This window comes from Parasteatoda tepidariorum, chromosome 2, assembly GCF_043381705.1.
Source record: "Parasteatoda tepidariorum isolate YZ-2023 chromosome 2, CAS_Ptep_4.0, whole genome shotgun sequence".
Lineage (NCBI taxonomy): Eukaryota > Metazoa > Arthropoda > Arachnida > Araneae > Theridiidae > Parasteatoda > Parasteatoda tepidariorum.
In genome coordinates, this window is record NC_092205.1 from 78,827,386 (window position 1) to 78,852,001 (window position 24,616).

Below are 24,616 nucleotides of genomic sequence, written 5' to 3' on the forward strand. Positions count from 1 at the left end.
ATATCAAGACGTTTTTTAAGACACTTACTTATCTGTATTTGTCTATTTTAAACTTAATGTTAAAAAATGTATATTTTTTTACTATTATCAAATTTTGAATGATGTGCGCAATTAATTAATTAACTTATACAGATTTAATAATATACACAATACAAGATATACTCTTAGATTTACACAATTAATTTTATTAACTTTCAGATTGTTTTGTTAGAAAATTGTTTTATTAGAAAGTTATATTTGGTAGAGTTACCAGAAGTGAATACTAATATAAATGTTTATTTTTTTCCAGCTCCAAAATTTGATCCATGTTTTTTTTTTTAATTGCTCTTTTTATTTTCAAAAATACTTTCCTGTATATTTAAAAAATAACATTTAACATTAGAATATTAAAAAATCTTTTTCCTTTCAAATATTAATCAGGCTTATGTTCATCTTATAAAATTTAAAAAATTGTTTTGCACTTAAACTGCTCGATTGAATTATAAATTTTTTTGGGGTTCCATGTAAAAAACCCCTTTCATAAATCGAAATTGGATCCCTTTCCTTCCCTTCGTTATTAATGGACTTATCTTCCGATCCCCCTCTATTCCCCTCCTGCGAGAGCGCATGCGCCTATTTGCCCATTCTCTTCGAAAAGACTGCTTTCCTTCGATGTCGGGTAGATAAAACCACATTGCCCGGCAGTGAAGTAAGCATTCAGATTGCTTCGTGCTGTTCCCTAACAGGTGTGATTGTTGCATCTTTTGTTTGAGATATTTTTTCTTCTTATCAAAATCAGTACACAGACTGTCAAGAGCTTTTAATAATTGAATACTGTTTGTATGGATAAGTTTTAATCTCTTCTTAGATAGCGGAGATTGTTCTTTTCTCCTATCGGACAACCATGTGATTCGGCGAGAGCAACTCTTGGAGAAGTTTCTGAAGATTTAATGGATAACTTTCAGTTTCGTTCATGTAGCTAGGACGATTTGAAAAGTTTTCGTTCATAAAATGCCATAGGTTTTGTGAGTTTGAAAGTTTTTTTAAAAATGAAATTTAGTTTTATTTTGTTTTCCTTACGCTCTTAGTTATTATAATTTTGTAAATTATTCAACCATTATAATTTTTTTCTTCACATTATTAAAGTGGATAATGTATTGAGGAATATAATATGAATTTTGTTAACAATAAAATATAAAAAAAAATTCAACAATATTTAGAATATACAGAAAATTGTATGATTGCCTAAGCTAAAAGAAATATTATTTCCTCGAAAAAGTTAAGAATTTAGACAACTTTCATAAGGAAGTGTTTGTTCATAAGAGAAAATAGTAAATAAATTTTTAAATCCATTGTGTTACGTTGACATACTGAAAACATTTAAAAACTTCAAATAATTACTAATTATGTAATATAAAAAATATGAAACAATATATTGAATTGCTCTTATAGATCATGAATTTCTCAGCTCAGTTAAAGTGATACTTTTTTTTCTCAAATAAGACTATGTAAAAATTGTGAATTACGTTTTATGACTGATCAGATGGTATGCAGGGTGGAATGCGTAAAATATCAGCCTTTCGCGAAAGCACCAGAATAGTGAAATACTCTAAATGCGCGAAGGGAGCGACAACCGATGACGATCTTGACGATGTGACTGTTATCAACAGTGCTGCCCCAGAAAACGTAAAATACGGGGCGACAGGATGCATCACCGCAAATGGTCCACGTGTTGTTCCAGGGATCATCACATCCAGCGGTGGGGAGATGTCCGGCATAATCAGCAACGAGAGACGAACTATGCCGATGGCTGTTTACGCCGCCGGACCTTCAACTCCTTCCGGATCTAACGAAAAAGCTTCAGAATCCAGACAGTCCCTCATAGATACTGTAACAAAGAGGGTGACACCCTCTGAGCCTTATGCTTTCATCAACAAAGCTCACATAGAATCGGAAATAGAGATTCCGAAAAAAACTAGAGAACTTAGACGGAAAGAGATCAAGAAAGATCTCGAGAAATGGGAGACGAGCACCTCGAGCAGTGACAGGCCGAAGTGCAAGTGGACGTTTGTCTTCGACCCTTCGGGTCGATTGTGCTACTACTGGTCTGTGGTCGTCAGCTTAGCGTTCCTTTACAACTTTTGGGTGATTATATATAGATTTGCCTTCCAAGAAATCACGATGGAAACACTTCCAGCCTGGTTTACTCTCGATTACTTAGCAGATTTTATTTACATTCTGGACATCGCCGTGCATTTCAGAACAGGATACCTGGAGGAAGGTGTCTTGCAGACTGATTCCATCAAGCTGCGGCAGCACTACATGAACTCCACCATGGTATACATTGATTGCATGTGTCTTTTACCATTCGATTTCCTTTACCTGTCCATCGGTTTCAATTCCATACTGAGAAGCTTTAGACTGGTGAAGATCTACAGGTTCTGGGCCTGTTTGGATCGGACAGAACGCCACACGAACTTCCCGAACGTTTTCCGCGCGATTTCTTTGACTCACTACGTGCTCGTGATATTTCATTGGAACGCTTGCCTCTTCCATATTATTTCGAAAAATGGTGGTTTTGGATCTAAAGATTGGTTTCCCAAAGTGGAAACAAGTGATGATGTACTTATAGAGTACTTGCATGGATTCTACTGGAGTACACTCTGTTTGGCCCATATCGGTGGTCTGCCACATCCGCGCACACGTGGCGAGTATATTTTCTTGTTGATTCAACTTTTATGTGGCTTATTCTTGTTTGCTACGGTGCTTGGACATGTAGCAAACATAGTGACTAACATCAGCTTGCCAAGGAAGGAATTTCAAGGTAAGGTGTTTACATCGTAATTATTTTAAGTCTTATTTCTAAGATCTTTTATTTTTCAAAGAATTCTTTGGATCATGAAGTGTTAATAAACAAAGAAAATAAATCATATCATAAAAATGAATAAAACAATCGCCATAGATCAATTGTAAGCAATTTTACTTGAACTTCCATTAATTAAAAAATAGATTGAATAAATTTAAATTTGGGTGTAAATTTAATGTCTGAAGTTATTTTACAGCTGATTTCTTTGAACATATCAATATTTCTTTTTAAGATCAGTAAAAATAGGACTTGCAACTTCAATTGAAACTAAATAATGATTCGCAACTTTGGAAAAGAAATGTGGTGAAAAAAAGACTTTTAATAACTGAATGTATTGAAATGTTAATTTGTATTGTAAAATTTGCTGAATTTTTTTTAATTGATTGTGGTTAAAATTATTTATTAAAAGCATATTTTATTTTAATTTTTTAAATTCTCTTTGACAATTTGTATCACTAAAATCCGTGCACCTTCATTAATTTTTTCAGAAAGTTTTAAATTATTTGCAAAATTGGAGACAATGATTGCAATTTTAGAAAAAAGGACACTTTTTATAAATAAAATGTAAAATTTTTTTTGTAAGTAAATTTTTTAATTTTATTAAGCAGATTTATTTATAGATAATATTATATATTAAAAAAATTCTTTAACCGTATGAATTTGAGTAAATACTTTTTTAGTGACAGTTGAAATTTGCTTATGTTTTTATCAAATTAAGTGATATTTTAGATCTTTAAAATAATTTAATTGTATTCGATACATGAATATTAAAGAAAATAATAATAAAACATGTATCTATAGCAATATAAAATACAATAAAATATGTTTGCTCAGTTTTTAAAATTCGAAAGCATTATTGCTTACAAATAAGTGAACTTAAATAAGTTTTCTATTATTTTTTTTTAATGAAACTTAAAAAAGTTTCTTCAGTAAAGTTTTTTTTTATTGAAATTTAAGTAAAAACTTACTAAAACATAAATTGAAAATGACGTCTAAATAGCCTAAAAAACTGTTGTTTATTATTTTGACGAAAGTATTTCAGACGAAATTATTAGTTAAATAATTTAATATGTTTATAAGTTTTGAAAAACGTAAACGTCATATTGTTGAATAATTAATTTTCATTTACTGAATAATTCATAATTACTCTGATCATACTTAATTAGTAATTATTCTAGCTGTAGTCAGGAATAAAAACTTTTAAAATAGTTTTACCAACAGAATTTGAAATTTTAGCGTTTATGTTTTCTTTTATATGCTTTAATTAACTTTCAATATTTTTTTCAAATATTAATTAAGAACAGCATTAAATATTAATAAATCTTAAATCATGAATCCATTTTTGAAGCCCCAATATCTTGAAGGGGTAAAGAAATGGCAAATATAATCTTCCTGTTTTCTCTTATGATTTTATTTACTCTATTTTTCATAGTTATTTCAAAGTATGCTAACAAAAGTTTTAAAGGGTAGGGACAACAATAAAATCTATGCACTATGCATATCAAAATTTAAATTTTTGAACCAGAATAATTCAACATTGTTAATATTAATTCCTTTACTTTAGCACAAAATATCGTACTTGGAAATTATCTAGATATTACTTTCAGCAGTTTTTTAAAAATAATAACGTGATTTTTTAAAAAAAATCTTTACTCTTTCTTTAATAAATATTTCTGTTTACTACTATTAAAAAACTTCACGTTTTCGGACTAAAAATAATATTTTACAAACTTAACTACACAATAAAGATTAAAATCTATGGATTTTAAAGTAATTTCAAGAATTCTTCTAACTACTTTAAAAACATTATAATGCTTTCATAAAAACTTTTCGTGCTTCTCATTGAACTTACTACCGGTTCTTTTTTGTTGATTTATCTCAACACTATAAATTTAAATACAAAAGAAACATTTACTCTAAAACTACTGCTCAATAAATCAGATAGTTAGTATGCATATTCCTTGTTTTATTTATATTAATTCAGAAAAAAGTTTTTAAAAAGTATATATTAATTAAAAAAGTTTTCTTTACAATATTGCGATGCTTTTCTAGTGTTTTCATTGGCAGAACATGTTAAATTTTTATAATGTTAATTGTTAGAAATGTTAATTTTTAGAAAATGTTCCAAGAAAATGACGCTTCGTAACGTTATGTGTTTCATCCTGCGTGAAATGAACTGTGAATGTACCGCAACTGTCGTGAAATCATTAGCTTCCCTTTTATATTTGAAAGACATAATGAATAATAAAATAAAAAAATGTTCTTACACATGCATTTGTTAAAATATTCAAAACTGACTTATGCTAAAACAGACTAAGCCTTTTCATTGTCTTGGCATTGCAAAAGACTATTTTTTATGAGGATTAAAAAGAAAAAAAAATTGCATCACCAACAGAACTTTAATATGTGTTGTCATTTAGAAATGTTCACTGAGAAAAAGCTTGTTGAAAACTACCAGAATATGGTAAAATTTATCACGTTTCTGCCTCTATGGAAACAACAAAAAGCTTGTTAGTTTTTACAGAAGAGCTTTGCGATTTTGGCAAAAATATCCATAAAATATTGTTTTATAATATGTGATTAAACTTAGTAAATGTGGTAAAATTTCGCAATTTTATCATGATAACTTAAAGTAATACTTTTTTCGTGATGCCTTTAGTACTTATCATATGTTGTAGTTGTTGTTGTCGTCGGCCATTAAGGCAGAGGGGTGTGATTGCCCTTGTTTTTCAGTGGCATCATCTATGACCAATATTTCGACTTCTACCCCACCCATACGTCACACCCGTTTATAGGGCGGACTCATTCATAGGTCTATTCATTCGTTCACTGATCAGAATTTTGACCTGAACCAGAGAACGATCCATCTCCAATTCAGTACCCCCAGAGGTTTGATTCGTTATAGGGAGCATGGAGGATTTTGTGACCCGACAAATTTAAAGTGCAGCAGTCGCCATTTACTACACCGACATTCTTCGACCGTACCGGCTGGATTCGAACTCCCATTCTCACAAACGTGAGTACAGCACCTTGCCTACCAAGCTATCCCGGCCAGTACTTGCCATATACTTTTTATAATGAAACCGAATAAATAGTTTATATGTCATGCTCTAAAATGGAATTGCTATATCATGATAAATGTACCAAATCTTCCAAATTTTACCACAGGTCATAAAACCATATTAAATTGTTAACTTTATCAAAATCGTTCCCATAGAGCCAAAAACACTGTAAAATTTGCCATATTCTGGCAGTTTTGGAAATAATTTTTTTTCTTACTGGTATTAGCACATATTTAGGTGCTTGTTGAATAATTTGAAGAAAAGAATCGAATTACAAAATGAAATTCAGACAACGTTTAATTTATTTCAATAGTTTTTCAAAATTTTTTTATTTTTGCTGATACGATTTTTTTAATTATCATGAGTCAAACTGCTATTAATATAACAAACTTTTATTCGATCTGCATGCTTTTTTACAAGACAAATTTTCTTTAGTTATTATATTTGATATGAAGTTATGGATACAAAATTAGAAATTATTAATATAAAAAAAGGATCGAAGTTTTTAAATATGCATATTTTTTATGCCTCTTATTTTTGTATATTTAAATATACTTTATTTTATTAGTTTAAATATAAGTTATATAATTAGTTTTTAAATCTATACAGTTTAGTCTTTTCCCACACCTTATTTCTGAAATTTTTAAAGTTGTTTAGTTAATTATTTTTATTAACTAATCATTCAATGATAAAATTGAAATTTTATGTTTTATAAGTTATTATTATGTTAGCATTAGGGTTTTACTTGTTAGTACTTATGTTTTTCACTCTATTTAATATTGCTACTTTAGATTAGAAAAAAGTGACATAGTTCCGATTTCGTATGTATAAACACAATAATAAGAAACCTGTGTTTACAATTTTTAAAGTTTTCATTGAATTATAGGCGGTTGTATTTAAAGTGTAATAGTTTTGCTTTAAATACATAAAAATTTAAACACCATAGTTAATACAAACAGTTTTCTCAAATTACATATTTTGTTTTTGTTCCTTTAGAAATGTTATATATTTAAATATATGCTGCATGCTGCTTAGCTATTTAAGCATATGCTGCATTTAATTGCTTAACTGTTTCTCTTTTTAAAAACAATGAATTCAACGTGCGAATTACCGTTTGACTCATGAACTGAAGAAATAAATGCATAGCTGGATAAATAACTTTTACTTTACATTTGGAAAAAAACTAACAGTGCTGTTTAAAATACTTGTAATTTTCTCATGAGATAAAAAATTGACTTGCCATAATCAACAGTTTATTTTCATAGTTTTAAAGCAACTTTGCCAAAGCGAAGAGAGTTACTTCAATGTATTAATCAATAAAGCTTCTGCCTCAAGGAAATATTATTTCAAATATACTTTTGAATGCAGCAATGGATAGTGATGTTTCGAAAGGAAAACTTTTATCAATATTGTACAAAAGAGTTTCGAATAATACGATTCTGCTCTAAAAATTGATAGGTAATTACTCACCTTATTAAATAAGAGCTTTTAAAATTGAATGAATAATTCAATTTACAAATGTAAAATAACGCAATTTTACGAGTTGATTAGACAAGTCAATAATTACACCCATAAAAAAATGAATTAATCCACTATTAAAGCGAAAATGTTTTCTGCTACAAACTAGAGTATCGATTGCCATCTCCGTAAACATTGCTTTACTAAAGTTTGAAGTAAAGTTTAAACTCAATATTTGATTCGGTTCTACAGCTGTACTGCGCTTATGATATCTTCGGTACTGCGCTTATGATATCTTCGGTACTGCGCTTATGATATCTGAGAACTTTTCTTGGGCACTAACTTGAAAAAAATACTTCGCTTGTACGTAAACAGAACATATATTCATTGTCAAAGAACTTTGTATCTCACTTAAAACTAAATTTAAATAATTAACATAAGTTTAAATAATATGGCTTGCTTTTATTTTATTATTTTTTAAATAAATATTTGATAACATTCTGCGAACAGTAAAAGTGTGCCACAAGAAGGTCTTAAATAAGGAGAAATTGTTTGAAAACAAAAAAAAAATCTGACGTAAAATCAAAATATAGGAATGAGGATAAATGCAAGATAAAAATTTAAACTGTATGGTTGAATAAAACGCAAAATGTTCACAGATAAAGCTAAATATGAGGTAATACTTTTAAAAGCAAGCTCTTATCTGAGTTCATAATGCAAGAGGTTCAAAAAAGACGTCAAATATATGTTAATGAATTAAGAAATAATATCAGGCATGGGGGTAATATATTCAAAGAAAGACTAAATCTGAGACTAGAATTAATAAATTAGGCTAAATATTGCATAAGGAGAACAGATATAAGACCGAATATAAAGTGTTTAAGTTGTATTTGAGGAAAAGGATCATGAGTTGAAACTGAATGTATTTGTATGGTTTTAAAGAATCAAAGGGCTTAAATATGAGGTAAGGAGTGCATATACAGGGTGTCTCAGTTAAGCGTTTCAGAACTCCTAAGAGGGGTAGGGTGCATCCTGGCGACTCGAAATCATACAACAATGCGGGGTCGGAAATGCTTTCCTGAAGCGGTGATGTACACAGAAGCACCATAAAGAAAGGAGACCGTAAGTGAAAAATCGTTTTAATAATACATTGAAAAAATTATATGGTACATGGGTTAAAGTAAGTACTCGAAGTTTCTGCCACCGGCTACAATGTACACCTCACATCTCCGGCGCATGGACATTCTGCAATACTCCAGGCATATCACGCTGGCAGTTACTGCGATTCTTGCTACCAGCTCCTCAGCATTGTCAACAAGGGTTTTCATATGACCCCAGAAATAAAAATCAAGACATGATAGGTCCGGTGACCGAGGAGGCCATATAATTTTTTCAATGTATTATTAAAACGATTTTTCACTTACGGGTCTCTTTTCTTTATGGTGCTTCTGTGTACATCACAGCTTCAGGAAGGCATTTCCGACCCCGCATTGCTATATGATTTCGAGTCGTCAGGATGCCCCTACCCCTCTTAGGAGTTCTGAAACGTTTAACTGAGACCCCCTGTATATGAGATTGGTATTATAAAAAGACTAAATACAAGATAAAGGCTTAAAAAAGCAAGGTTAAATGCGAAGTACTGGAGTTTCTTAATTGATAGTGATAAAAAAATGGGGATCAAAAGACAACCTAAAGAATATATATTCAGAACATAATTTTTAAAAAACAAACAAAAGAAAAACGTATATTTAGTTCATAATTTCTGTACACAATGACAATTTCAATCGAAGGAAATTAGGCATTATTTACTTTGTATTTAAATAACCTGCAAACTTTATTGGTAAAATAAATTGAGACAAAATGTCAGTTTCGCGTCAAATATTCTTCTAAAATGCACTCTTTTCGATTTCCAGTGATCGACTTAATTTAATACCATGACAATCGAAATAATTCCTGAATAGGAATCGAAAGGGATGTTTTAAATCCATCTTTCACCGGAGGGTGAAATTTAATAAGTCGCGCGTGATTTACTAAAATGGGATTCGTGGATTTATTCGAAGCGGAGAGGAAATTCGCTCCATGGTACTATTAATAACAATGAATTTTAGAATGAAAGAGGAATATATTTTCCGTTCCAAATTCTTATATTCTATTTCCTAGCCTCAGACATCACATGGAGAGAAAAATTCTTTTATTCCTTCTTTTTTTTCCCAGCCTTTCTTGGTCCATTTCAAGACCATTGATTTTCATCTGAGGTTTCTGAAAAATCTGTCAGATCTTCACTGTAATTAGTTTATCGATTCTTTTTACTTTGAGGGGGAGGGGGCTTCTTTCATATTTTTTTTCTGAAAGGAGACAAATAGGATATTGTTGGTGTTATTCAGCAATGGAACGAGACAGGAAATAAATTGCATATTTTGAAGCTTATGAATAACATACTTCAGAGCTTTATGGTTACGAAAAATTCCGAGATAATAACTAGTATTTGTGAAAGGTTAAAAATTAGATAGTTGAAATATGGATTTTCATACAAAATTGGTTTTTTAAAATAGCTCCGAAAAACTTAACTACTGGAATCAAAACGAAAAATTATTTCCATTTACTACTTATATTTTGATTAAAACCTATTTTTTTTAAAAAAAAAATGATGTTTTGAAACAATTTCAGAAAACAGCATTCTGATAGTGTTTTATTCTTTTATTATCTATATATTTTTTTAAGAATAGATCTTTGAGAATTGTAGAAATACTAGATACTAGTTAAAACACAAAGACATCAATTTTTAACCGTTTTTTTCTTTCAACGGACTTGAAATTTCTCGTGGGTTATATTAAAATTTTTTGATGAATATCTGTTATTACGTATCCTGTTGAATAAATAAACATGATTTTTGTTAATTTGAACTGTTATTTCTATCTTGAAAGATAACAAATTGAATGAATGTGGCTCAATTTCGCTCAGTGTTTGCATAATTAAAAATGGTGCATTTTGATCACTTTTAACGATTAAAGATAACCAAAATAATGCTATTAAAGTGGAAAGAGAAAGTAATCATTTAGAACATGAATGATGGATTTAAAAGCAAATTTCAATTCAATAAGTTTCTTAATTTATGGCTCGAAGTGGGCTATTTTTAGTAAGTTTTGATGCTCATTTTTTTGGAAAATAAAAAACGTGCTTAATGTATGGTTAACAATATGATGTAGTTAAGTATTTTAATGTGTATGGTACCATTTTCAAAAATCTAAATGACACAAAACTTCTTGATTCAAATATTCCAATGTATTACCAATTCTTATAGCGTGTTTTTTCTTTGCCAAGTGCTGTAGCGTTTTTCTTTTTCTGTTCGCTTTATATGCCCGTTGCCATTCAATAAGAATACATTTGAGTTAGAATTCTTGAAATAATTAAAAGCATCTTACTAGATTTTAGTTTTTTTTTTGGAGCATAAATTAAAATCCCCTCCCGCTGCTCTACGTTCAGAGCGTTTACTCATAAACAATCAACAAGTATGATACATGACATGCCGAACCGAATCATCACCGGCTCCACCAAATGTACAACATTATAGAGCAATTAATGTTACGTATTATTCAACCACAGCTTGTAGGTGAATGCAAAGTGAGCCGGTTGAGTTTAGTCCAGTGATTTTAGGGAAATAAAGCATAAACGGTCGAAGCTCAAGATACGAAGAGAATCCCTTATTTGGAATATCGTAGAAAAGAAATGAATATAGAATCTAACTTATTTAATGAGCTTTTATCTTAGTAAACTAAAGAATCTGAATGATAAGCTAGTTTGGAATTCTCGCCAAATGAAATACGCTCATGTTTCGCGCACTTTAAAAAGTGACCTTGTCCGCTAAGATTTTCCACCACTCGCCACTTGTAGTGACCAAAAAATTATTTAAGACACAGTTTATAGACAATAAAATTGTTTTAAATAAAAGAAACAAAGGTATTATTGGTTTGAAAAGGCGTAGGATAACACTGTATTAGTTACATATCATTAGAGAAATAATAATTTAACGAAAGGTTACTAAAAAGATTATCACGCAGTAATTACTGATACGGTAAAAAATTACACACGTGTAACTGAAAAAAAATGACTGCTGCACAATCAAGTATGAAAAGTAAATATAAGTATGACATTTTAAAATATATTCACATTCTAAAATTATGTGTACGAGAATTGTTCCTTTCCTGATTTAGTATTATGAGCATTTAGGTATTATCAGGATTTAGTATTTTTTAATTTTTTTATTTTTTTTATTTTTAATGGCACATTAAAAGACAATTGAACATCAAAAAGTATTTAGTATATTCAGCAGAAATTTAGACGAATAGTATTTCTTCGTAACATTAAAAAAGTAACATTAAAAACTTGAAATAAAATTTAGTTTTACTTTATTTATAATTGCCATTGGTTCATTTATTAAAGTTTTGGACTAAATAAATATTTTCAGTCATTGTTGAAAATGTTAATAGAAATTTATTTTTCCTTTTTCGCTTTTAGGAATTTTTTTTTCATTTGTTATAAATATTTTCTGAATGAGAAAATGTTCTTGTTTTATCATCTAGAGCATTTTGTGATGCCAATAGAGTCAAGAAAAAAATTCTTTACTTCTATTCTAATCTATTATAAATACAAAATTATATATTTATTATACTTACTAATGAGAGATTAGATTTCGTACATTTTTTAAAAAATATTACTTTTTTACTCAAGGGTAACTTATCGTTAGTACGATATGATTATTTAATTTAATTTTTTTAATAAATATTATCTACTATTCACTAATCTGAGTTTAGGATGCTAGTTTTTTATTCTCGTTTAATACGACATTTTTAAACATTTTAATGGTTTTTACGTGATTTTTCTTTTACAAAAAACATATTTTCCATTTTCGAACTTTTTTCATTTCAAAGATAACGTTATTGTTGTTCTCTGTTCTTATCTTTCTCGAACAAAGTATGAAACTTTATATGAAAAAAACTATTTCATAATCCTCTTAAGAATATTATTCTTTCTCTCAATGAGTTCTCGTGCCCATTTAGATTAGATTTTATTTCAAGCAATAATTTTATTTTCTTACTTTATGAGTTTTTTCCTTCACAAGCTATGGAAATTATTTTTAAAGTTAACTTTATACTTTTTTTTAACTAGCTCTACATTAAAAAATAAATTTAATGTTTATTTTAAAAAGCGGTAATTTATTCTAACTTTTAATTAAATTTGTTGATAAGGAAAAATATATTCCAATGCTTAGGATCTTTAGACTCTTTCATATTAATTTATAGCATTATTATGCAATATATTTATATTATGCAATATATTGGAAAGTATATCATAATAAATTTATGTATATTCCTATATAAGACATTAGTAATATATCGGATATATTGTAAATACGGAATGTATTATCATTTTCAAAATATATAAAAAAATACATAAAAATGAATGAGAAAATGTGTAAATGTTTATACTTTGTATTTTTATGTATGGAACAAATTTGAAGCATGTTGTGAAATTTAGTAGGAAAAAAATAATAATAAAATTTTTTTCGAGAAAATTTTTTTGCATTAAATTATATGAATATCACAGACGAACCATTTCAAAAAAGTTTTGAAACTAATAAAAATATTACATATTAACAGAAAAAAAAATAAGAAAACCGAATTGAAATAAGGATTTAAGTTAAAAAAAAGAATTTTGAATGAATTAAAAATGAAAAGGTAAATGTTCTTTTTGTTAATATTAAAACCATTCTTACTTTCCATACTTACTATTCTACACTTTCTTATAAGTTCATCAAAAAATGTTTTAATTTTTTAATTTACATATTTTTAAGAGACAGATCGGTCCCATCATCATTAAGATTACATGTTTATTCCATATGAGCTATTTCAAATATTCTTAAATTCCCAAGTTTATAGTGTTTGCCATTATTAACGAATATTCTACTAAGGAGTATATTTTAACCTGGAAAAAATACTGTGTCGTGTACTTTATTTGGGGCAAAGAAAAAACGAGTTCTTTTTCAAATCATGCATGCTTTTATCTATACTAAATCTTTATACGTTGCGCATTAGAGTTTTAGGCATTAGGACTTAATCATAATGGTTCGATGGTGTAACCTCAAATATGCTAATTATTCAGTTCAGACTATATTTTAAGTGTAGAAATCAGAAACAAAAACGCCATTTCTCTGAATAAATATACTTTTTTTGACGGTTTGAATTTCTGAATCTCAAAATATAGGGTGTATATATTAAAATATAGGGTGTCTCAAAATGCAAAAAGTATAGTCCTTATAGTTTGCTCAGGAGAACGGTCGAAACTTTAAACTCCTTTATGTTAATTTTACTTTTTACGTAGTTCACTATATACCAAGGCATTTTTAAACAAATCTAAAAAAATTAGCAAACAATTAAAAATTTGTTTATCCAAAGATAATTCATGCAAAAAATAATTTTTAATAATTCGTGGTGATTATTTATAATTTTTAATAATAATTTTAAATCATAAGGTATGCAAATTTTTACATTATTTCAAAGAATACAATTTTATAAGTCGAAATACAAAATTTGAAGGAAATCACCGGAATAATTCCTGCGAAATGGATTTTTAAATATACAATTTCCTTAAAATTTCATTTCGTACAATTCATATTTTATACATTTCCTAGTAATATTACCTACTATTTAAAATGGTGTAAGAATTTGTATGCCTTGCAATTAAATTTTTTTTCTATTATTAAATAAATTAATAAAAATAATAAATGATTATTAAAAAATATTGTTTACATTGAATTGTCTTTGGGAAAAAGAATTTTATGATTGTCCTTGAAAAGTTTTCGTGATATGGTGAAATACACACAAAGTAAACACATGCGGCTCTCCTGACCAAACTATTGGGATCATATTTCCCAGCTAGCGGCTATTTCTTATAGTTTTGGGATCATATGAAAGATATATTTATTCAGAGGAAGCGCGCCCTTGTGTCTGATTTCGTAACTTAAAATATCGTCTGAGCTAATTAATTAGCATATTTTTAGATCACTTTTTTGATAAATTGAGTTTTAAACATGCAGATCCGATCATTAGATCAAAAGTTACTCAGGGTGGTAAATTTTTTTATTTTGCTCTCCGTACGTTTCTCCAAATATTAGGAATTGTAACATATTTTAAGATGCATATCTGACAGTATAAATAATTAATAATATATTCTGCGTAATCGTAAATCAATTAATCTGAATCCACAACATATTTAATTTTTTCTCCCTTCTAATACATCGTTATAAAGGAGAAAAACTAAATGGAAGTAAAAACAAAAATTTAATTCCTAAAATAGTTCAAAACCAAGCGAGAAAGAATATTTTTTTTAAAAAAATAACTCAATTTCAGTAAATTTAATTACGTTTTATTGAATGGCATTCTTTTCGCAAAAATGAAGATGAAAAAGAAAGTCTCTTTCGCTACACTAAAACAATAGATTTCTTTTAAAAGGAAAGCTTTTAAAAAAGAGATTCTTGTTTACGATTATTGTAAAACTATTATGTGCGTAGAGAATAGTCTTAACAGCCATGAATATTCTCAATAATTTTCGATTTACTTTATATCTTTTTATTTCAAGTACTTTATTTACTTTATGCATTTACTTTATATTTCGACTTACTTTTTCGATTTTGATATGCTTATTAAGCATTCAAATAAAAGAATTCAAGCATCTTTATATCAAGTCAAGTATATTTTGTATGACATTGAGCAAGTTTGGTTTACTGAATAAATCTTCTAGCCTTATTAGATTACATACTTCGTTAATTAAAAAAAAGTTTTATATTTAAACTGTTATCAAAGTTTTTTTTAAAGAAAAGTTAAGTTTTGAATAAGTTTAAGTTTGGTATTTTGGAAAGACCCTCCAACCTTATTAGATTACACACATTGGAAATAAAGAAATATTTGTTCTACAGTTTAACTTTTATTAAGATATTTTTTAAAGAAAAGTTAAAACAATAAAAGTAAAAATTTATGATTTTGAAATTGAAACTAGGTTATGAGTATTTTTTTAGTATAAGTTTTAGTTCTATCCTAGAGCGTGCTCTTTGACTATCTTGCTGTAAAATAAGATACATTATTGTTCATAGGATGATGAAGTTTGGTAAAATTATCGTATCAGTGGTAATGAACTCTATGGTTTAAAAAAAACATGATTCTGGTAATAAAATATGAAATATCCGGTATTTAATCCACTCACTTGGTATTTTTTCCCCATTCATATGGTAATATCTTATCGGGAATTCTGAATTAAAAAATTATAGTTCTTATTACCACACATTAATTTAAAAAAATTGAAAAGTAAATTGCACCGAATATATGGTTTTTATTCTATGCTTTAAGGCATCAGGATAAATTTACCAAAGTTCGCCACATTTACAAATTTTTATCGCAAATGATATTTTGTTGATAACTTTATAAAATTTTTTACCAAAGATTTTCGCTAAATGCAACTGAGCTTTTTGGTGCTCTCATAGAGACATAAATTTTGCTTAACCATAATCTGATAGTTTTGATCTACTTTTTGTTCTGTATAATGTGTTCTAATTGCTTATTAAACATTTTTATTTATTCGAAGGTGGCTGCCAAATCACTGATTTGCTCATTCATTAATTTTCTTTTATTTTGTCCGTTTTTGCGTATTCATTAACTCATTCATTTACTCGTGATTTAATTCGCCTGTAGCATGAACAATTGCTATGAGTCATTCACTTTGCCAAATAACTGATTTGATCATTAATTCATTAAGTTAGTTCATTCATTAAGTTTCGTCATTTTTTCTCTCTGTTCTTACTTATTCATTAACTCATTCATTTACTCGAGATTTAATTCACTTCTTACTTGAACAAACGTTATGAGTCATACATGTTACCAAAATCACTGATTCGCTCATTCATTTATTCTCTTCCTTTTTTTCTGTTTTTGCGTATTCATTAACTCATTCATTTACTCGTGATTTAATTCGCCTGTAGCATGAACAATCGTTATGAGTCATTCACGTTGCCAAATAACTGATTTAATCATTCATTAAGTTTCGTCATTTTTTTCTCTCTGTTCTTACTTATTCATTAACTCATTCATTTACTCGAGATTTAATTCACTTCTTACTTGAACAAACGTTATGAGTCATACATGTTGCCAAAATCACTGATTCGCTCATTCATTTATTCTCTTCCTTATTTTTACTCTGTTCTTACTTATCCCTTAACTCATTCATTTACCCGCGATTCAATTCGATTGTTACATGAATAATCGTTATGAGTAATTCGCGCAGCCAAATCACTGATTTGTTCATTCATTAATTTTCATTAATATTCATTAATATTCATTAATTACTCAGCGAACTAAATAACAAATGAATGATGCTTGCAAAATAAAAAATTTCGTACGCTAAAGTCTGCTATAATCTTTTACCCATGATATATGTGCTAGAAATATATGTGAATAGAATACATGTACTAATTTTTGTGCAATCAAGAATGTTTAGGAATGCAAAAATATAATGTTTTGATCCCTGGATCCGAAAACGATTGTAAAGTTATAAATCAACCAATGAAAATGGACATAGATAGAAATGTATGATGTCCTTCCTTCTGTTTAGAAAACTTGGTACTTTTATTTGATCAATTTTTCAAAATTAGCAACTACGTTTGCTAAGAAATTTTTATTCTAACTGAAAAAAACTGCAATAAAATTCTTTTCAAAATAAACATTATTGACAGCAAGAAGGTGACATAGTCTCAGAAAAGAATTAATAGACATCTGGGCAAATAGTTCAATTGAAAAAGTCTGACATGCAGCGGAACACATTGTTTATAGTTTTTCTCATTGAACAGTTCCACCCGTTGACGAAATTTTCAATAAATAATTAAGACAATGTAAATGATTTAGCTTCATATCATTCACCGATTATATATTTTTACTATCATTCACTGGCCGACCAGGTCGCCGAGTGATTAGCGTGTCTGACTGTGGAGCCATTGGCCGCGGGTTTGAATCCTGCTCAGGGCATGGATGCTTTTTTCTCTCTCTGTGTGTTCTATGTCTCTTCTCCTTTGTGTGAACGTGTAAATGTGACCCGCCCTATAAACGGGTTTGTGATTGTGTGACGTGGGCTCCGATGCTCCATCGCCGTGACTTAGACCTCAGGTGCCCACTGGGTAACAAGAAAAGAGTATCAGTTCTGGCATTCCTGTGGCCAATGGGACAATCCCCAAGTGCCCGCCATTTATAAAAAAAAAAAAAAAAAAACAAAAAAAACATCACCAGGTNAAAAACTATTATTTACTGATGGCTGATGCAGCCTAAACAGAAAGTTCAGTTTCAGTCATTAATAATTAACTTAGCACTTAATGTGATATTAAATGAATTTTAACTTGAAAAGCTGAAAAAATTAATCGTGTTTATTTCACGTTCTTTGTTTTGCACTAAATCAATGTTATTTATGAGAAATGCTTATTACAAGTCTTAATAGAGATTGTAGAAAATTAATCATAAATTATTTTATGGGAGCAAATAAAAGTGCTGTTGTGAATTTTCGAAAAGCTAGAATGAATTTAATAAATTATCCCAAGAAAATGAAGCAACAAGATATTGCTTGTTTAAAAAATTTCGTTCTTTTCAAAAATATACAGGTTGAAAATAACAGTTGACATGTTTCAGATATTTTCGCCTATTTTCATGACTTGGCAAACGTGAATGGAAAGAAACAAAAGTGATTTGAAATATAAAACGCAAAGTTGCTAAGAAAAAATAGAAAATAAAGGCGACGAACAAAACAAAAAAACCACAGTACCCTAGAAAGAATAAAAACAAACATGAAAAAAGCAGAACAAGAAAAATTATAGTGGCTGATAGGGACAAATCAAGGTATGAAATACATTTTCTTGCGCTATATAGAAATGGGGAGGAGCTAATAACGTTAACAAGGGAATCAGCATTCATATGAATAAAACAAAATTTCAAGGCATCAAGAAGAACTGGCTTGACTGGAATGAAAATAGCTTTCGCCTTGTCGAAATTGAATTATGTCCACTGTGCAGTTGTTGATGATTTCTCGCATTCTTGATAACTGACATATCTATCGTGTTCTTTAAATCTAAATTTTTGATGTTGTAAATGAATCATGGGTTTAGGTTCGACTTCTATTAGACTTGACTTGAAAAGTGATCGAGTTTCCTCTCAATAGTAAAGAAGTGGACGTTATTGGTTATTTTATTGCCTATTACGCTTTCAAACATAAAAGATTTCTTTTCTATATTGGAAAATTCAGAATAAATAAAGAAATCGAATTATGAAAAAGGTGTATCGTTAAAATTCGATATCCTAGGAACTATTATACCGATTTCATTGGAATTTTGAATTTTGCTATGAAAAATTAAATACTTTACAATGATGTAAAAAAAAATTACACCTTACGATTCAAAAATGCTTTTACTATTAAATAAAATATTAAGTATTTACAAAAATTCATTTTTTTTCGTGGGATTACCGTTGGATAAACGGATTTTATAATTCTGTGTAAAATTTTTCAATTCGTCTGAGAAGTTCTTGAGATATGACGAAATACTCAAAATGTAAAATTAACATTAAGGGGTCTAAACTTAGGATCGCTCTACTGATCAAACTATGGAGGCTATATTTTCCAGATTGCGGTACCCCTAAATTTTGGGAGTCAGAAATCTGAATTCTTTTCGAAAAGGTATGTTTAATCAGAGATGGTAAGTCTTTGTGTCTAATTTCGTAACTTACGATGTTATCTGCACTAATTAACCAGCATATTTGAGATCACCCCTGACCCCATGAAGATTGAGTTCTAGAACATAAAGATCCGATCATTAGACTAAAATTTATTCTGGTTTGTCTGGGATTTTTTGAGCACTGTAAAATAATTTTCATTCATATTTCCAGGATCAATAAAAAACAAAAATTCGGACCAAATAATAAAATTACAGAAAAGGAGAACTGGAAATAATTGGTTTCAAAGTACAAATTTCGCGTACAAAGTTAACATTTAGTAATTTTATACAATTGCACAATATCGAAAAACATTTACAAGAGTTTCGATTTGATTTTTTTGAATGTGAAGTGCATTATATTTAAAAAAGGTACTCTTACTTGTGCTAAAATTGTTAATTGTCTTTTTATAATTTTGTCTTTTCTGTTTTGCCAGCTTTTTGTCAATTTTGTAATCAACGATGATAGTTTTAGTCACCAATATTTTCTAAAAATATTTTCGTTGAAAAAAATATTAATATTCATTCGAATATTTAAGTATATATTTATTAAAGAGTATATAATTTTAAAATTGACAAAGTATTTATTGAAACAGATGAAATTGAAACAAAATTTTGATAACAAAAGTTTTTTAGTGTTGTATTTCTTAATTATTTTTTTATTTGAATATTTTATTCTCTAAATATGTTAATTCATCAAATCAAAACTAAAAATTAACGTACAAATAACTAAACATTAGAGCTATTTAGTGAATAAAATGTTTAGTGAAGCATTTTTTTCAGGTTTTTTACAGTAAAAATATGTTAAAATATTTGAAAAAATATGAAATCGCATCTGTCTTATTTTTTATTATATCTAATTTGGTAGTTTTTGTTAAGAAATTACTTTTGTTTCCATAAATTGCAATTATTTTGGTATGTCTGTTAGCTTGTGAGGTAAGAAAAAACTGACCACAAAAATAGGATAAAGCTAGATCTTCAAAAAACGTCAATTAATTTCCTAAAGTTTACAGACACTTTTAAAACTCACCTAAATAATAATAAGTCTTCTACAAGTATAAAACGTAAAGGTTTATTTAAAAGTCAAAATATTATTTAGCATTCTATCCTTACAGACCTTTAACTTACCGAAATTACATTCGTAATTGATTAAACAATAGAATAAATTTAGCATTTGCTTTATTAAAACGTTAAAAAAGTAATTGTGAAAGAAATAAACAAATAATTTTCCTTATAATTCCGAACAGCTTGAAATGCAAAATTTGTTTTTAATTTTGAAGTAATTCTTTAGAATTGAATAGTTCACAAAGTTTTGAATTAAACTTTTGAAATTAAATGGGAATAATAATTCTTTTGAAGTTAAGTACGAATAAAAAACATTATTGCGTAAGATTAAAATTTTTCGATTCTGTGCGTAATTAAATGGTTGTTTGTAATTAATTGCTTTGAAAACAAGGAACAGAAGGCATATAAATATACCACGATTTTCATTTTAAATCTTTCCATTAGTTTGAAGTTCAAAAAATAATTTGTTTCTTTTTAGGAATTGAATGAATTTTATGAGTCTTTTAATTATTTTGTAGTCGCATTTACAATTTAAATAAATTTTCCAAGAGGGAATAATCACCATAAATATAAATATTTTTCAGGGAAATAATTCTTAAAATTTACTCAGTTTTTTTTTATTATAAAGACAATTTATTATTTAATTATTATTTTCTAAATTTTCAATGTTGTATAAACAGTCATATTTAGAGGTTTTAAATATTTGCTGTTTATTATAAAAAATATTTTGTAAATATGTTTTAATGCTAGTATTATTTTATTTAACTAGCTTATGTTTACCTTTAAAGTCATAAAACGTGACGATATTACGTCATTTTTTATATTATGAAAAAGTTATATGTCTGCAATGAAATAAGTCACGAAATAGAAAATTGATTGATATTTAGCCTTAAAAATGATCAAATTGATATTAAATTAATCGTACATGATCAACTGTAATGTATTTTGTACTCAATTTTTGAAAAATATATTTTTTTAGAGTAAGTTCCTTACTTTATGTATTCGATGAATTCTCTTCTTTACGTATACGAATTTTTTTTCTTTCGTTTGAAAATTGTTCATGAAATTCATTCTAAAATATATTATATTTCTTCAGAAAATGAATGCAAAAATTGTAAAATACAAAAAATTAATAATAATAAAAAAATAAAAATAGTAATTCTAAAATGTATTACAATTGAACAAATCCGTCTCATTTAACATTAATTTGCTGATTTTTTGATGACTAAATATCAAAACTCTCGTACGTAATTTAATTTATTGGCAGCATTCATATGTATATAAATATGCAATATATTTGTAGACATATGAATGTTGTCATACAATTTCAGAAACGATTACTTAATGCAATGCGCTCAAATGCCAATCACATAAATGTTTTAAACAAATCTAAATATATAGAGGGAATTTCTAAAATATAAAGTAGTTTTCTCTGCTTGGTTTGGTTATGAAAATATTTTCCATCACCAATTAAGTTTTTACGCTTAAAGCTTCTTCAATTTTTTTTAACCACATGAAGACTTTTCAAAAGCATTTAAGTTTTATACAAGAGCAAATATGCTTCGAAACATATTATGGTATATTCAAAAAAATTTTCAAAATCTAAAAAATTTTTTATCATTAAATTTTCAAGGCATTTTAACAATTTAGGCTAATTAAATGCATAATATTAGGCGTTCACTAATAATGTCAAAATATTGAATTCAAGCAAAAATGAGAAAAAGATAGAGTGATACGAGTTTATTCTATCTTTTGGATAAAAAGAAAATGATTCAAATAAACACGAAAAATTAGTGCTGTTTTTACATTAATCTCAATAAAAAGGGCTTATATAAGACACCCATAGTGCTGGTATTAAACATTGTTATTAAGTAATTATAAGCACTACAAATTTGTGATGTAATTTGAATAAACCATTTACATTAAGCCATTACGTTATTTATATAGTTACAATTCCAAATGTTAAATTTAAATAATTTCTTACTTTATCCTAATTTTTCGTAGCATTTCATAAATTTAACTCTTCTTCAAAAGTCAGAAACTAACACACATTCTAGTCTATTAAATAATCCAGGGAAAAAGAAACAAATATTCCATATTAAGATACTCAAACTATATTCTTATGAATTCTCTGAACTAAAATTGTATTTAAATAACATACTAAGTAAGCTATGAAATAAAATCGAAGTACCGAAAATTATTATATATGATATAATACCGAAAAGAAGTATATCATTTTAAATAAAATATTTTAAGAACAGCATTTCAGAAACGCTATAAATTTATGTTAAAAATATAATATCTTCTACAATATTTCAAAGATTATGTAACACACACACTTATGAAAGCGTCATACTGTATTTATGAGAATTTAATATAATATATTACAAAAACGTAAAGAGGACTTACGTGAGTTTTATCTTTTGTTGGAAAATTGTGTGGACAAAAATTCATTCTAAAATTCGTCTCTAACTGAGTACACAGTGAACGAAAATGACTCGTGATATTTTGAAAACATTTCTTTTTCAGAATATAAAAACGTATTTTGAAAAAAAAATGTGCTTTTTAATAAAAAATATTCGGTTTTTTTCGAAGTAATGAATGCAAAAACTGCTGTTATACTTTCTGAGATTTTATAGATACTTGTTAAAATGCTATTTCATAATGTACCTTAATCAAAATTCAACTAAAACTTAGCAGTGATATTCATATACATTGTAACAAAATTCCGGATCAAATTCATCAGATTTTTAGGTCTATCATGCTTCAAATTAGTTTTATCCTAAAATCTATTTTACCTTAAAATATAACATAATTTTGACAGTAGTATTTATTTAATTAGAGTGATTACATGATTTTACGGAAATTCTTATTGTAAAAATTAAGGTAGTCAGATTTTTGTTCCGAAACATGTTCCGGTTAAAATGGATTTTACTGTAATTTTATCTGAAATTTTTCCTAGTATAAGTTTATGCTGAACTTTCAACAAATAACTTTCAAAAGAATAAAAATGATTTGCTTAAAAATTTCTTAAATTTTTTAAATCTGAGGAAGTGAAATATAAGTTATTTGTATATTTCCTTACATTTTATTAATCATGCATTATTTCATCACGTATTATTTCATCATTTTATCTGCAATGCATCTCAATCATTTTTCCAAATTTGTATATTTTTACAGTTATATTTGATTTAGGTTAAATAAATTTATTTTTACTATTACTTAAATTCCTTTCTTCTTTTTCAAATTTTGTTAAAAAAAGATTTTATTACTGTTTTTCTTTAGCTTAAAAGTCACGAACCTTTAATAAAAAACTTTCAAAGGAATTAAATTTATTTACTTGAAATATTTTGCGAATTATTAAAATCTGATGTGGAAGTTAAATACTAGTTACTTTTACTGCAACGTTTGTATATCTTATTGATCATATATTATTTCATCTATTAATCTATTATGTACCTCAATCATTTTTAATAATTTGTATATTTTAGCAACTTTATTCAATTAAGGTTAAACAAATTTATTTTTACTATTGCTTGAATTCTTTTTTACTTTTTAAAACTTCTTCAAAAAGTTTTTTCTTCCTTTTTTTTTGCTTAAAAGTCACGATTTACTACGCTTTGTGATTATTGACATAACCTAAATAAAATATTTTTGTTACAGATTTATCTTTCTTCTGTTATTACGTGACTAACACAAAAAAATATTTTCCTTAGAAATAGTTGTTTTCATAAGGATGAACTGTATTTAAGGGTCTTTCTTAACTAAATCTTCTTTTTTTGTGACGTACATTAGTTTTTTTTGGAGATATCTAAATAGCCCGTGGGGTTTTCTAAAAGTGTAATATTATCGGAAAGGTTTCTTTAAATAAGAGTTTCACTGATGGTTTTGCCTTTTCATTTTAAAAAACAAAAATGAAATGAAAAGTTGTAATGAGAGAAAGAAATACAAAAAGAGGATGATTTAGTTTTCATAATTTGTATCTTAGATTAGCAATTTATTGATTTAATGGAAGTTCATAAGTGAACATAGAAGTATCTGACAATCCTAAATTTAAACCAATTTTTTTAATGATCTTTAAACAGGATGGATTAACAGGGTGTTTTGAATGACTAAACAGAGTAAATAATTTATTTCGTTAATGAAGTTTAATAAAAAAGTTTGGTTTCTATAAAAATTTTTGTAGCACAGTATGTTATACATAATAGGTTTTGAAACTATTAAAAACATTTTTACGTTATTTTAGAATTAGGAAACTATTAGGAGTAGGAAAAATAAATAAAAAATCCTTTAATACTTAACACAAAAATAGGATGCTTCGTAATGGGTGAATTATAATGTTTCTTCTTTTTTAAACACTCTTGTGCTCAATGCCGATAAATAAATATATATATA

The 24,616-nt window shown here is 27.6% G+C and overlaps 1 protein-coding gene across 1 annotated transcript in view; it reads left to right on the plus strand.

Moving 5' to 3' along the window:
• Positions 1-636: 636 nt before the first annotated feature.
• The window catches only part of LOC107439870 (cyclic nucleotide-gated channel alpha-3-like), a 294,151-nt gene continuing 270,171 nt past the window's right edge, over positions 637-24,616 (plus strand). The window contains exon 1 of the mRNA XM_071177792.1: positions 637-2,803. Coding sequence (XP_071033893.1) covers positions 1,528-2,803 — 1,276 coding nt within the window. The 5' untranslated portion in view covers positions 637-1,527. The remainder of the gene's footprint in view (positions 2,804-24,616) is intronic.